Source organism: Panthera onca, chromosome B3 (assembly GCF_046562875.1).
Source record: "Panthera onca isolate mPanOnc1 chromosome B3, mPanOnc1 haplotype 2, whole genome shotgun sequence".
NCBI classification, from domain to species: Eukaryota; Metazoa; Chordata; class Mammalia; order Carnivora; family Felidae; genus Panthera; species Panthera onca.
This window is the reverse complement of record NC_138344.1, coordinates 73859762-73876282: the sequence shown is the minus strand read 5'-3', so window position 1 is coordinate 73876282 and position 16521 is coordinate 73859762. Positions and strand designations below refer to the sequence as shown.

General features: G+C 40.3%; 1 protein-coding gene across 2 annotated transcripts; it reads right to left on the bottom strand.

The window, feature by feature from the left end:
* Positions 1-3568: 3568 nt before the first annotated feature.
* Positions 3569-11022, bottom strand: NGDN (neuroguidin). 2 transcript variants are annotated; one of them, XM_060619269.2, is made up of 11 exons: positions 10955-11022; positions 10572-10631; positions 9906-9977; positions 6387-6524; positions 6055-6139; positions 5910-5962; positions 5546-5666; positions 5282-5450; positions 4399-4555; positions 4198-4255; positions 3569-3744 (listed from the first exon to the last, which is right to left on the bottom strand). In XM_060619269.2, exons 1-11 carry the CDS (start codon positions 10973-10975, stop codon positions 3725-3727), a joined length of 954 nt encoding a protein of 317 aa, XP_060475252.1. In that variant the 5' UTR covers positions 10976-11022; the 3' UTR covers positions 3569-3724. The 2 variants fall into 2 exon arrangements, with proteins under 2 accessions (XP_060475252.1, XP_060475253.1); XM_060619270.2 differs by lacking the exon at positions 9906-9977 and having other exon boundaries at positions 10955-11013.
* Between the last annotated feature and the right edge of the window lie 5499 nt (positions 11023-16521).

Sequence of the window (16521 nt, the reverse complement as noted above, 5' to 3'; positions counted from 1 at the left end):
TTGTTCAGGACAGACCTTTAATATACTTCTTACACAGCGACGCTCTGTTATTTCAAGAGCATCAATAGCTTAAACATGCGAAGGCACGACTCTTGGGGCTTCTCTGAGACCCTCTCAACAATGAGATCAAAGAAATACAAAAGCAAGACTGGGCAGAGAGCCAGAGCAGTGATGCCTTTCTCCATGCAGAGGCAGAAAGAGAAGCTGAGGCCAAGAAATGAAACAGCAAGTTTAAGTCTCCTCAAGGGTCTGTAAGCAAAGAATAGGGGACAGAGTTCTTCTCAAGCGCTGTTAAAAAATCTTGCGCATCACAATATGAATGATGTTACCAACAAAGCAGAAGGCAGGAGTTCACTCACATGCCTCCATGTTTGGATAAGTCTAAACAAGGATCTGAGCTTTACACATCTAATAGCTCCCAGGGAGGATGGGGATACTCAGGACTGTTGTTGACTCTCACTCAATCTGCTACCAATCAGAACTGGAGACTGGATAGATAAACTGGGCTCTGAAAAGTGGCAGATCTATAGCATGCAGCTCTATGGATTGGTTTAGCTATGTACCTTCCGCCAACCCAAGGAAAGGAATGAGACAGGAAAGCTTGAACTCTCCATGGTACTGAAAATGAACACAATCAGGTCATCCCTTCCTTATAACCAAAAAATATTTTTCTAATGAAAAAAATACATCCATGAAGACTGCTGTGAACTCCTGACAGACATCTCCCCAATTCTTCATAAAATCATAACAAAACAAAGCTAATAAGGAAAAACAGGTCTTGGTCAAACCCTCTTCCCCCCTCCTCAGATGAAAAAACTAAGGCAGAGACACTAAATTATTTGACTAGAACAAGGCCAAGACTTTACTATCACAAGATGCTCATGTGAACTAGTGACAGACATCACTTAGTGAACACTGGAAATTATCTGTTGTTAGCAGTGCATTGACGAAATCGGACATTCATATGGTCTCAACAATCAGAGGAGTGAATCTCTGAGCAGGAATACAGGATACAAGAGAAGCAAACATCAGCCATAAAGAAACCCTGAGATTTGAATGCTTCGTTCCCTTGCTCTTCTACTGTTAACAGTGGTTATCAAACTATATCCTATGTGTTTTCTGTTTTTTGTTTGTTTTTTGTTTGTTTTTTGAGAGATAGGGCACAAGTGAGCGAGGGGCAGAGAGAGAGACAAAGAGAGAGAGAGAAGCGGGACTCATGTCCACCGGAAGCAGGACTCGTGCTCATCCAAAGCAGGGCACAAGCTTTTCTGAAGTGGGGCTTGAGCACACCCAAAGTGGGACTCAAACTCACTAAGTGTCAGATGCTTAATGACTAACTCACCCAGGTACCCCATTCTATGGAGTTTTAAAGGTTGCTTGCAGCTATTCAGAAATCTTGGGAAAAGCAGGCTATGAGAACATAGAGCTCTAGGCTTCTTCATCCTCACTTTAACTAAAGTAACTTCACTTATACCTGTTTCCCATTTTGAGAATCCAAATAAAACTTTGTCAGCAGCATACTCTAAACAGTATTTGATGACTCTGGGGCAGATATTCTCAGAAATTATTCAACATTTTGTTGAAAACCTTTTTCAAATAGTGCCTATCGTCTAGAAACCAGGGATAACAAGATATCCTGGGAATAAAGACTGGATTGAATTAATAGAAGAGCCACAAAAGTACAGGTTTTTGTATAACAGGTGTTATACTCACTGGTATAACACCAAGAGGGCAGAACAGTATCTGGAACTTGTGGTTTCTTTGAAGACAAGACTTTGAACAGGAGTGGGGGCAGTAGGGAAGAGGGAGCTAAACTCTATAACCTACCTACCAGTATTTTTAAAAAGGAAAAACAAACAACCTGAAGACTTTCATGAACCCCAGGATACTTGAGGGCCTCCACACAATTGTGTTCTTCAAGTACTGGTTCTCTTCATTTATTAGCAATGTAACCTTGGGCAGACTGCCTAAGTGTCTCAGTTTCCTTACTGGTAAAATAGAGATGATCTATAATTTGTAAGGATTATGTATAAAGCTCTTAGCTCAATATGTAACACAAAGTAAGATCTTAGGAGAAAAAAACCACCACCACTTCCTTTTCCTTGGCAGTTCCTGTAACCCAAAAATCTTAATAAATGAGAAGCCAATGCAATAGTCAGTCCTAAGAAGCAAATGAGGTGGTCCTAACTAAGTATTTTTGAACTGAACCTCCTGTCCACTTAGTTCAGCCAGAAAGGGAAAAGAATCTCTAAACCTGTTCCGTGGCTCTTTGTTTAGATTCACTTGAAGAAACAGAAGTATCAGTGCCCTAGGCAGGTCAGGCTCACTCAGACTACAATGGACTAAAAGTTCAAGGCCCTAGAAATAACCCCATTCTGGAAGAAATCTCAGAGATTCAGTCTAACACCTTCATTTTTCAGCTAAGGAAAATCAAAGGCCAGGAATGTTAAGTGATCTGCTCAAGTTAACAGGAGACAATACTAGGTTGACCCCTACTTTCTATCAGGCTACAGCCAACTAAAAACACACCCTGCCCTGATCAGGCAGACTAGTAGAAGTCCAAATTCACAGGACTCAGAACCAAGGATTTAGTGATACAATAACCCAATTCTACTTCTCTCCATGACACTGCCCAGGAATACAGACACAAAATTAGGTCTTCATGAAATCCTAAGCACTTAAAAAAACTGTAGTAAATTTATTCAACAGATTCTTCAACTTCTGTCCTTTCCGGTTCCCCTTTTCACCTTCTGTATTATCCAAGCCTAAAGGCTCTCCCACCAACAGAGGTCGTTCTCTGGACAGAATACAAGATCTCAGATATGTAACTCCTACCAGTCTCTTGATTTGGGCAGATATTTTGGTGACATTTTCATTCTTTTGATCTTCAAGCTAGGAATTTTCCATCTGCCTATTTTTTTGGCACTCCTTTGCAAGCATTTATAAAAGGACTGGCCTTTAACTGACTGGTGAACTAAGACCTTAGTTAAAGGAAGGTCAAAGAGGCTGCAAAACACAAGACTATACTGATTCTTCATACTCTAGTCTGCTCATTCACTCTGCTGTTCTCTCTGGATAAACTCTCTCCCTATAACTGACCAAAGATCAGCCCTATGTTTATTTTATTTTAGGAAGAAAAGAAAAACATTCAGAAGTGGAGATATGAGTAACTTAACAATGAGAAAAAGTTCTACAATACAGCTTTTGCTAGTCATGAACCAAAGGTTTCCTGAATCACTGACCCCATCTGGTGGCCAGCAAGTTACATTAACAAAACCCACATACCTTAAGATGACTTGCACTCTATTACAACAAATCATACACGAACTTATGGCCACGTGGGCCAGAAGAGTTGATTACACCACTCTAATCTCTCAATATTTTTTGCTAAGGAACCAATTTATAGCTTCTGAGAAAAGTAAACTATCAAAACAAACTATAAAGCCAACCTTCTCTCACTCCCCCTGCAAAATTTCATCTTTCCCTTTATCCTTTTATTACCATCTCACCAGAAAAACCCCACACCCAGTGATTCCAGTCATACAATACATATGCAAAAGCAGGTTCATTTCGTAAGTAAAATCAATTTTATTAATAAAGATCTTTCCACATATCCAGAGCAAACAATTAATGAATTTCAAGGAAAAAAAAACCAAAACCTACATACAGTGAAATTAGAAGTATCCCTGGATAACAACAGATATACAAATATGTACACCCATCATCACCGCCGCCTCCGAAAACCTGAAAGGAAGGGAAACCAAGAATAAGGCAAAGGACAGTTGGAAAAGCTGAGGGGACAGAAAAAAAGAAACCTAGAGAAAAGGGCTCAAGAAGGTTGGGTCCCCTAGACAGTACTCTGTACATCCTCCCAGGACAAAGGACTAGAAGTAGGAATGAAACTAAACTTGGAAAACAGTTCAAGTGACATTTTCATAGTCCTACTTAAGGAAGCATGCACACCAACTGTGGGACCTTAGAAACAGAACCCAGAAACCTTTTTTTTTTTGTGAATGATGCTGATTTTCAGCTTGGCAAAAAAGAGAAAGCCCACTTCTAAAAAAATCAATGCTCAGTCTGGAAGAGGTAACTACAGGGGTTGGTCTGAGACCTAAGATGGCAAATCCAGACAGCTGACATCCCAATTCATACTCCCTACTCTGCACTTAACCATCCAAGTCCTAGCCATTCACTGACCTTTTTTCTTTCGACTTTTCTTAGGTATCTTCTTACGCTTCTTAATAGGATTCTGGTCCTGGAGACAGATGGAAAAGTGAAGGAATGGCAGGTGCTTCCAGGTGTCAGCACCCCTTTCCGTGTTCCTCATGGTAATGAGCCCCACGTGCACCTGGCTGAAATCAAGGAGGCTGCTTTCCCACCACTGTATCGCAGCCTTACCTCATCAAGATGGGGTGTTCCTCCTGTCAAAGCACTGATGTCACTAAAGTGTGTGAGGGAATGAAGTTGTGAATTCATGACACTTGCTCGTTTTCGTCGTCCTTTCTCGCGCTTACTGACACTTAAACGCACCATCATGCTCTCCTCATAGTTAATCCTGCCACAGAAACACAGTTTACAACATGTTCAATCTACACACAGAAAGCTGCAGCTAAAAATCTTCACCCCTTCTTCAAATAGTTCTCAAGAAATGTCACAGCAAGTCAATATAATATTTAAGAACAATCAATGCACATATTGAGCTTCTTCAATGAAATGTTCTTTATGCTAGAAATTCCCTCCTCCCTAGAGATGAACTCATAGCCCATCCATAAGAATATTTAAACTATTATACCAAAAAACTTTCACCTTCAGGAACAGAATTCCTACATGAGCCCCTTCACTCAAATCTATCAACGGTGGAGACTGCCGCCCAGGTAAAGTTGATGAGTCTGTATTCACGTTATAGTCACTTTCCTGCTTTTCTTTCCTGAACCTGTCTAGCATTCTTGATGCCACTATAAAAACTTGATTTTATTGGCTTCTGCACAGAAGTGAGAGTTGTGACAGTGAAATACGGAATTTTTAAAGTCCCACTAGGCGGAACTGCACATATTCCTCTTCGTATAGCATCTGCTCAGCCTAAACACTTGGGAAGATATTTTTTCCCGAGCTCCTATCCTGTACTTACCAACCCTAATTCTTAGAAACTATCAGCCCATTTTCCACTCTACTTTCTCTATAATGTGAATTCTCTTGGTACCAGGCTTAATCATATCCATCCAAAGCATAAAGACAGGTCTCCATGGGGTAGAAAACAATTTCCAATTGCAAGGATTCAGACCTGTGTTGATCCTCCTGACTCTGGCGGGTGACATGAGGATGCCGAGCATCACGGATTTCCTCTGGAGCATCTGAGTACTGCTCCTTAAGTTCACGAATGACAGAGCTGCTCAATGCCCGTTTTCTGGCCCGTTCTAGGCGTTTCTTTTCCCTCTCAGCTTCTGTTTCATCTATATGATAAAAATCAGCGAGGGTTATCCCAGAACAGAGAAAAAGATAAAAGAGACACAATTTATGCTGAGGAGGCAGTAGACACAGTTCATACCATAATGTACTGGAACCAAGCGTGGTGGAACGTATTTCTTAACTGTTCCTTTTACAGATTTCTTTCCTGAAGCTTCAGATTGGCCTTCTGCTTCGTCTTCCTCCTCGTCCTCAGAGCTCAACTACAAAAGGAACGCAAAATCCATAAACTCAGCAAGTGTTAGACACTAAGTAAAACCAAAGCTAGAGTACCCTGGGGAGTTGGGAATATAAACAAAGGGGAGAAAGGAAAATCTCATACTCTACATTCTAAGGCACAAGACAGGAGTCAACAGTAATAAGAGAATCCCAGGAGATCCAGGATCACCATGAGGCTCATTCAGGCTTTGAGCCCTCAGGAAAATCAGGTGAATGCAATCCCTTACCTTGCTCATCATATTGCTGGGATGAGGCTTAAAACGGAGAGGGTCATTCTCACCTGGGGGGGGGGGGGGGGCACAAACAAGGGATTTTACAAGATTTGGAAATTTATGATAGTCCCCACATAATCTTACAGCTTCTGCCACTTACTGAGGCTGCCTGTCACTGCAGTCTTGACTAGCTTGTCAATCTGATACTTCAGTTTTTGGTCCAAGGGACGAAGCTTTTCCAAAACCTATAATGTGGTTAAATAGGGTTACGTTCCCTTCCCCAAATTAAACATGTCAAAGCCTCTACATTAACTTGCCAGATAAAGCATCTAAAATATAAACAAAGTAGAGCAAGTGAAAAAAAAAATACTTTTTTCATTTGGTTTCCTCACTTAATCATGAGAACACCCACTTAAATGAGAGCTATTGTGTGACAGTCCTAGGGTTCAGGCTGTGGAAACCCAGAACGCTAAGATGCGAAATGCTTCATACCGTGCGGATCTCTACCAGTCTCAGAACTGCAGCATGTCCCTGAAGAGACCCTCCTGAGGCTTTGTCCAGGATGAGATGGGTTAAATCCATAAGGTACATGAGCAATAGCTGGTCCTTCACTTCCAAGAGGCTGAGACCCTGAGAACAAAAGAGTAAGAGATGCCAATTCAGTTTTAGCCAAAGAAACAGGAGGAGAGCCTAGGGTAAACAGGGTAATTTTTTCCAAGTTCAAGTTTTTCCTCATCAGTTTATACAAGGTATCTGGAGTAGTCTCAAGGACGTGACTGTACCTAAAATGGCCACTAAGAAAATTATGAGAGAAGCAAAGCTCTGAGGATTACTGCAAGACAGTAAGAGCACAAAAATCAATAAAATGTCCCCAAAACTACTATGGTAGGGTTTCTCAATCTCAGGGCCATTGACGTATGGGAATGGGCAATTCTTTATTGTGGAGTCTGTGTGGAAAACAGTATCCTTGGCTTCTACCTTTAAGGCCCTTCCAAATTTTGACAAATTTTGTCACCATATGATGTTCAATCTTTAATCAAAACAATTATTGGTTTTTATCCCCATACAATTATGTGATACAGTTAAAAACAATGATCTATACATACTGACATGGACTTAATTCCGTGTCAGCACTTTCTACACTACAATATGGTTTCAGTTAAGGCAGGGAGAGTATGATGCACACATTTTATTTATTTCAATTTTTTTTAAATTTTTATTTATTTAATTTTTTTAAGGGGTCTCTTTCTATTTATTTGTTTATTTATGAAATTTATTGTCAAATTGGTTTCCATACAACACCCAGTGCTCATCCCAAAAGGTGCCCTCCTCAATACCCATCACCCACCCTCCTCTCCCTCCCACCCCCAATCAGCCTTTTCAATTTTTTTTTAATCTTTATTTATTTTTGAGAGAGAGAGTGCGAGCAGGGGAGGAACAGAGAGGGAGACACCGAATCCGAAGCAGGCTCCAGGCTCTGAGCTGTCAGCACAGAATCAGATGCAGGGCTGGAACTCACAAACCATGAGATCGTGACCTGAGCTGAAGTCGGACGCTTAACTGACTGAGACACTCAGGTGCCCCTGACGCACACATTTTATACACAGAGAAAAATCTCTGGAAGATAACACACTAGTAACAACTGCTCTCCCTGGGGATCAAGATGAGGAAAAGGAAGAAATGGAGCATTTGTATTGTGAAAGTATTTTTCATCAGGCATACATTACTTTTACAATAAAATAAATTTCCCAAAAATATACCCCAGTGGTTATCTCAGAATGGTGATTATATTGGTTTAAAATTTTCTTCTTTATGCTTCTATGCATCTTCCAAACTTTCTAAAATTAAAATCACATTACATTTACAGTCAGATAATCAAACAAATATCATATGAGTAACACAGGAGGGCACTTAAGCTACAGTTGTTAAAGAAGTTGGGGTGCCTGGGTGGCTCAGTTGGTAAAGCATCCAACTTCAACTCAGGTCATGATCTCATGGTTTGTGGGTTTGAGCCCCACGTTGGGCTCTGTGCTGATATCTGGAGCCTGCAGCCTGCTTCAGATTCTGTGTCTCCCTTACTCTCTGCCCCTCCCTGCTTGTGCTCTCTCTCTCTTTCAAAAATAAATAAACATTAAAAAAAAAAAGTCTTTGTGACTACTTAAAATGAAACTGAAAAGTCGACAGCCCTTGGAAGACCTATTTTATTTCAGACAGGTTAAATACTCTGCCTAAAATTACACACGTATTAGAGGAGTATGGGATTCAAACTCAGTCTGACTCTAACACCAAAGCCCTGGGTATTTTTAAACAAACATGGGAAGCTGCTGGAGATCAGCACTAGTGTGGTAACAGGTGGAGGCGCAAAGAATTTAAAGACAAACTGAGTTTAACTTCTGAATTAGGCATTTGGTAGTCAAATAATGGGTAACTCAATCTCATAACCCCAGTCTCCTCATCTATAGCATATACAGTATTTCCTTTCTGCCCCGAAGAGTAATTACGAGCTTAAAAAAGATAATATGAAAGAACTCTATAGTCTGTAAAGCACTTAGTAATTTTCGGTCCTGAAAGATAAGTTACTAAATTCTGTTCAATGAATAAACAAATATATAGTGATCTAATATATATGCTGGCAGCCCAGAACCAGCCAAGAATTTGAGAAGTAGGTTCTTCCTGACTAGCTTGGACTCTGTCAAGTTCAAATAGAGTTATAAGCATATGAGAAAAAAATCAAAAAGAAGAAAACACAATGATAAAAATAAAAATAGGTAAGAACAAAACTGAATAATGAGATAGAAAAGGCAAAGAGAACCTATTAGAAACTCTATTAGCTCTAGGGGCGCGTGGCTGGCTCAGTCAGTGAAGCATGTTACTCTTGATCCCTAGGTTGGAAGTTTGAGCCCCACACGGGTGTAGAGATTACTTAAAAAATAAAATCTTTTTTTTTTTTTTTTTTTTTTTTAAGTAGGCTCCACACCCATCGTGAGGCTTGAACTCATGACCCTAAGATCATGAGTCACATACTCTACCAATGGAGCCAGCCAGGTGCCTCCCAAAATAAAATCATTAAAAAAAAAATTCTATTAGCTGTCTTTCTAAAGCATAAATCTTCTGTAAATCCCATATTTAAAAATCTTTCAGTGACTCTTTTTAAGTTACCACAATGATTTTCATACTTTTGTTGACCTATGGAGTATATTAAGTAATATCTTAGAACAAAAACTCCACATATAAAACAAGAGTTTTCCACTTCAAGGATCTTTCAAGAAGGATCCAAAGCCCTCCTTCTATACTGCTCCATATCCAATGATCCCTAAGAAGGTTCTACAAGACTTTAAATTAAAAACCACCATATTTCAATTTTAACATGCATATTGTTTTCATATTTTCACATCTCTAAAGTCAGGATGTATCTTTTAATCAATGGTACCTTAATGTTATGTCATATGTTAACAGGCCGAATTTTTTTTTGTATACAAAATAAGTGGCAGGTCCCAAATTAACAGCATTAGATTGGATGAAATACAACAGTAACTCCTCAGTTGGCCTACAAGGCTCTTCACAGAGTGACTACTTTCCTAGTCTTACTTCCTACTTCCCACCTTCCACCCCCACACTGTACATCCAACCACACTAAATGACCTCCTTTCCCAGTATATCACCATGCTTTCAGGACTGTGTCCCTTTGTACATGCTGTTTCTTTCTGTTCCCTGGAGTCCTATTTATTCCGCACAATCCTGTTACCACCTGTGTGAGAAGCCTTCCCTGACTTCCTCTGTTCCTCTGGCAATTATTTAATCTCTCTCCTGGGCTTGCACAGTACTCATTATGACTCATCAGCAATTCTGCTGTTGCTTATACCTATTGTTTTGATCTGTCTCCTCTCCTAGACTTCAGCACAGAAACTGGATCTTATTCATCTTTGAAGTTCCAATACAACACAATAAATTTATGATGAAACAGCTGTTGAGAAGAAGTCAGGGAATGCTGACTCTTCAAATACGTCTTACCTTCTCTGTAGGATAGGCTCTAGCTTGAACTTTTTTTGTCAGAGCTTGTACTTGTGCAGTTACAGCCATCACCTGAAATTAGTCCAAATAAAACCGCTGACGAGAATACACCTAGTCATCTCTGAGCATGGAAGGGCAAAAACTAAACAAATCACCTGAAACAAAGCCTAAAATATTGTTACTACCTTTCTTCTCAGACAGTATAGGAAAGATGGTTTCTGATACTTTTTCATAAAGTACAAAAAAATTTCTACTTCTTAAAGCTAAAGAAATCATCTTATCAAACCATGGGGAGGGGATGGGAACTGGGTCAGTGGTGATGTGGGGAGACTGTACCTTATCTGTACTGGCTGAATCAACCAATACAGCTGGCTACCCAAAGGGCAAATCCTATCACCTTTCCCAGCATTGGTTTCTTTAGCTATGAGAATAAAGGAAATACATTCAGATAACTTCTTTTTGGAGTTTTCTGTATTGCTTTAGATGCAGAAATAAATTACTTTGAATTCTAGCCCGAAAAGGTTTTTTCATTAAGTCACTTGGCTCTTAAGGAATTTGGTATCATTCAAATATATGTCCCTCAAACGACCAAAGTTTGGAGGTGAAGCACACAAAACGAAAGCCAATCCGTCAGTGACCCATCCCCAAGGGGGTGACATGACTCACCTGATCCTGAAGGTTTTTCAAAAGTGTCACGGCACTTTGCAGGTCTGACTCCAGCACCGCCTATGAGAGGGAGAGAGAATTAAAGAAAAGCACTTATTTCCTCAGGATTATTAGAAGACTGGACGTATGGGGAGGAAAACCCTCTTCTCCTTCAGACACCCCACATTCCCGACTTTTCGCAGACTCGTTTCACAGTCGGCCAGCCCTCCAGGTTTCTAGGAGAAGCGGTAACTTCAGCCCCCTCACCCTACTGCTGCTTTTACCCTGCTGTATCAGGGAAGCTGCTTCTCTGAATCTACTTTCGTCACCTCCTTTCCCTCGCGCCAATTATTTGCCCAGAGCCGCTGAAGTAAGGAAATGCCTACACAAGGAAACAAACTCACAAGATTCCCAGGCGCCGCCATCTTCACAAACCCCGCCTGTTCCGGGGCGGTACTTTCGGAGAGCCAACGTTATCTGATAGACTTGATAGACAACTCCCGCTTGCAAATCTAAGCCAATAGAAATAAGGGCCTCTCACTTCCGCCCCGAACAGGATGTGGGGAGGAGAAGCCACGCCCAGCCAATAGAATGGAAGAACTGACTAAATTCGTCAGACTTAGGGGGAGATCCAATGACGTAAAATTACTCGTGGAAAGGGGCGCGTGATTAGTATATTGAGGAGAATGATGGAAGCTAAACCAATAAAATCGGGGCAAGCGATTGATCGACAGTTAGAAAGACCCTATGGAAAAAAGGAGTTTGCTGAGCAAACTGATAGCCTATTGGCTCCCCGGATGCCGCAGAACCCAGTCTTTTTCACTACGCTGCCCTTGCGTGGCCACAATCTACCGCTAGGTGGCAGTCCTTGGCTTCGCTCTGACACGGCAGCGTTGCGGATCCGCCAAAGCTGTCTGCTGTTCCAACGCGGTCCACGCGAGGTTCCCCACCGGCCTCAAGGCCCTTGCATAGACTTTGTGATACACTCTTGTGTGACCCTGGAGAAGTCACTCGGTCTCTGACATTTTTTTCATCTGTAAATAAGACAGTTGAGCCAGAGAAGTCCAGAACCAGGGTTTAGAAACGGACACACCGACACTTGGCGCCCATGTCCCTCATCGTGTTTACTGGGGACACTGCGGAAAGAACCCCCCCCCCTCCCCAGATGCAGCCCCAACACTCCTCATCCCTATCTATTTGGGGACTTAAAAGGGAGCACGTTTTACACATGAGGAAGCCAGTTGAGATTTATGTGACTTGCCCCCGTCACACAATTTCGCAGCCGAATTTGGCCCAAACCCACCCCGTATTTCATTATGCCCTGCCTCATCTTTTCTCAATACTTAAAAATATGTCAACTCCTGCTTCTCACAAGCTGATAAAGTAAGTTGGGTGGGTATTACTTGCTTCCATCACCTGCCTTAAGAAATAAGCACTGCAAAAGGTTAATAATGGTCTTGAATTTGTCCAAGCTGACCTAGGACTAGAAATCAGATCTCCTGACTTGGAACTGTCTTCTGGAACTAAGGAAGGAATAACCCCTGTATCTCTGCACTCAGGGTGGGAAAATCCTGGTTTCTAAATCTTCTGTTGGACTCAGGAAGAATAGGTAGGGGTTGTATCCAATCACCGTGTCTCTTAACATTGTTTTGCTGCTTCAGGCCCACCATGGAAGCTCAGGGTGCCTTGACAGCCTATTCATTCAATTAACCAATAATTAAAAAAAAAGTTTTTAATGTTTATTTATTTTTGAGAGAGAGAGAGCACAAGTGGGAGAGAGAGAGACAGACAGACAGACAGACAGACACAGAATCCGAAGCAGGCTCCAAGCTCTGAGCTGTCTGCCCAGAGCCTCAAGTGGGTCTGGAACTCGTGAGATCCTGACAAGCAATGAAGTTGGAGGCTTAACTGACTGAGCCACCCAGGCTCCCCTAACCAATAATTTTTGTACCATTTGTCAGGATCTGTATTATGAAAAATTTCCATCTCAACATAAATTCTCGTACTTGTCTTGTTAGGTTACAAGTAAGCTTTTCTTTTCCTTGGGACTTGAAATTAATCTGTTCCCATGCATTATGATGTCAGCAAAGAACAAATTACACTACTTTGTTTTGGTTTTGATTATTAAATACTTACTAATCATTCTTTTCGTTACAAGAAAATCTTGGAGTTAACAGTACACTAAGTCTGTAAAACTCTTCCAGGACTCAACCAAGTATTGGCAGAGAACACAAGATCATTAAATTTATTATTTTCTATTCCAACAATTCCATAAACTGTTAGTCATTAATAACATTTGCATGTACTGTACTTCCTGTCCATTCCTCTAGATATAAGATTTTTTTTTCTCTCTGATTTCTTTCAGGATTTTTCTGTCTTTGGCTTTTGCAGTTTCAACATGGTATGCCTATGTATGGGGTTTTTTTGGTTTTAGGTTTTTGTTTTTTTGGTATCCATCCTGCTCAGCGTTTTCTTTTTTAATTTTTTTAAGTTTATTTATTTATTTTGAGAGAGAGAGAGAGAGAGAGAATGCAAATGGGGAAGGGGCAGATAGAGGGAAAGAGAGAATCCCAAGCAAGCTCCCTACTGTCAGCACGGAGCCCAACATGCTCCAAGCCCAACATGGGGCTTGATCCCACAGTGAGATCTTGACCTGAGCCGAAATCAAGAGTGAGATGCTCAACTGACTAAGCCACCCAGGTGCCCCAAAGATTAGTTCCAAATTATGGAAATAGCCCAAGTGTCCATCAACTGATGAGTGGATAAAGAAGATGTGGTATACATACATATGTGTATATGTGGTACACACACACACACACACACACACACACACACACTGGAATATTACTCAGCCATAAAAAAGAATGAAATCTTTCCATTTACAAGGACGTGGACAGATCTAAAAAGTATTATTCTAAACAAAATAAGTCAGTCAGAGAAAGACAATACCATATGATTTCACTCATATGTAGAATTTAAGAAATAACAGAAACAATGAAAAGGGAAAAAGAGAGAGGCAAACCAAGAAATAGACTCTTAACTATAGAGAACAAGCTGACTGTTAGCAGGGGGGACGTGGGTGGGAGATGGATTAAATAGGTGATGGGGATTAAGGAGTGAACTTCTTGTGATGAGCACCAGGTGTTTTATGGAAGTGCTGAATCACTGTATTGTACACCTGAAACTAACATTACATTGTAGGTTAACTAACTGGAATTTCAATAAAAACAATGAAAAAAAAATAAAGCTAGGGGCATCTGGGTGGCTCAGTCGGTTACGTATCTGACTCTTGATTTCAAGTTAGATCATGATCTCATGGTTGTGATATTCAGCCCCGCTTTAGGCTCGTGCTGGGCTTGGGGCCTGCTTAGGACTCTCTCTCTCCCTCTCTCTCTGCCCCCTTCTCAAAATAAACTAATTAAAAAAAAGAATAAAGTTGTATTTTACAGAAAAGTTATCTACACTGACTTAGTTTTTTTAAAAAGAGTTTTATTGAGGTATAATTTATATACCATAAAATTCACCTGTTTTAAATGTATAATTCAATAATTTTTAAAGAAAATTTACAGAGTTATACAACCATCACCAGAAAACAATTTAGAACATTACCACCATCCCTCATGCCCTTTTGCAGTTTATCATCATTCTCATTTCTATCTAGCCTTAGGCAATCACTACTTTCTGCCTTTATAGGTATTCCTTTACTATACATTTCACGTAAATGGAATCATATAGTATGTAGTCTTTTTCATCTGTCTATTTTCACTAAGCATAATGATTCTGAGTTTTTGAGTGTGAGATCATAGACCTGAGTAGAAATCGAGAATCAGATGCTGGGGAGCCTGGGTGGCTCAGGCAGTTGAGCATCTAACTTCAAGCTCAGGTCATGATCTCACAGCTCGTGAGTTCAAGCTCCATGTCGGACTCTGTGCTGACAGCTCAGAGCCTGGAGCCTGCTTCAGGTTCTGTGTCTCCCTCTCTCTGCCCCTTCCCTACTCACGCTCTTGCCTCTCAAAAATCAATAAACATTAAAAAAAAAGTCAGATGCTCAACCAACTGAGCCACCAAGGTGCTGCAATATTTTGATCATTTTAAAACTCAACTGTCTTCTTGAGTTGTAAAGGTTCTCTGTATATTCTTAGCAGAAGTCCTTTATCAGAAATATGACTTCCAAATATTTTCTCCAAGTCTGAGGCTTAAACTTTAATTTTAATTTTCTTAATAGTATCTTTTAGGTACAAAAGTTTTTAATTTTTATGAAGTATAATTTATCAATATTTTCTTTTATGGATTGAGCTTTTAGTATCATATGTAAGAATTTGTGTCTAACCAAAGATTTTCCCTATGTTTTATTCTAAAAGTTTTATAGCTTTGGATCTTAAAATTAGGTGTATGGCCCATTTTAAATTATTTTTGTGTATGGTGTGAGGTAAGGTTCTACATTTATCTTTTTGCATGTGGATATTCAGCATCACTTGTTGAAAAGACATTTTCACCCAATTGCTTTGGGATTTTTGTTGAAAATCAATTGCTCTAGTTTAGTTTTAAATTTTAATTAAATTAAAATTCAGTTTCTCAGTGGTTCTTAATACATTCCAAGTCCTCAATAGCCATATTTAGCTAGGGGAAGACAGGGAGAGTCCCAATCAAGTCAGGAAGGTGGGAAAGCCCAGCCTGGGGTGAGGGAGTATTGGTAGGCCAGTCAGACCTGGAGGTGGGAGGCTGTGAAAGGATAAGATGGTATAAGCTGTGGCCAATTTAAATGCCAGCCAGGGGGGCCTAGGCTTTGTCTCAGATACAACATAGGCCCTGGAGGCTTCTATTCATGATAGATATGTAAGATATGTAAGAAGTGATACTTTAGAAAATTGAGTTTGCCAGTCATTTGGTGAAATGAGCAGCTGGAAGACTAGTCAAGGTGCTGTTGCAATTATCAGGTATGAAAAGGGGGCTAGCTGAACAGGTAGACTGCAAGGAGCTGAGAATTACTAGATGGGGCCCACTGAGATGGGGCAAGTTCTGGAGAACGTTGTCATTGCAGATGCTGGAAGGAAGTCCAGACCAGCCTGGAAGCTTGTAAAAGGAGTTAGTCCATTAAACAGTCAGAGTCAGGAAGATGTTCTAACAAGACGGCAGTAGGACAGGTTTGGAAAGCCTAGCAGGCTAGTGGTAACAATAGATACCATTCACTGAGCACTCACTGTTTGTTGGGAGCTATGCTTGTAACTTCTTTTTCTTCCCCTAGCTTTCTTCTGGTATAGTTGACAAATAAAAATCGTATATATTTAAGATGTACTATGTGATGTGTAAATATATGTATACATTGTGAAATGATTACCACAATCAAGCTAATTAACCAATCTATTACCTCATATAGTTACCTTTTTTTTTCCTTTTTCTTTCTTTTTTTTGGGGGGGGGGTGGGTCTAGTGATGAGAACAATTAAGATCTACTCTTAGCGAATTTCCAGTACACAATACAGTATGGTTAACTATAGACACTCTGATGTACATCAGATCAACAGAACCCATTCATCTTTCATACCTGGAATTTTGTCCTCTGAACATTTCCCCTACCCTCTAGCTGTTGGTACCCACCATTCTACTCCCTGTTTCTCGGAGTTTGGCCTTTTATTTTCCACACACAAGTGAAATCATATAGTATTTGTCTTTTTGTGACTTATTGCACTTATCACAATGTCCTCCAGTTTCATCCATGTCATCACAATAACAAGGTTTCCTTCTTTTTAAAGACTGAGTAATATTCCTTGTGTGTGGAATCAGATTTTCTTTTTTCTTTTCTTCTTCTTCTTTTTTTTTTAGATTTTCTTTATCCATTCATCCTTTGACTGACACTTAGCTTTTTCCATGGATTGACTATCATAAATAATGCTACAATGAGCATGGGGGTGCAGATATCTCTTTGAGATGGTGATTTCATTCCCTTTCGATATATACTCAAAAGTGGGAAC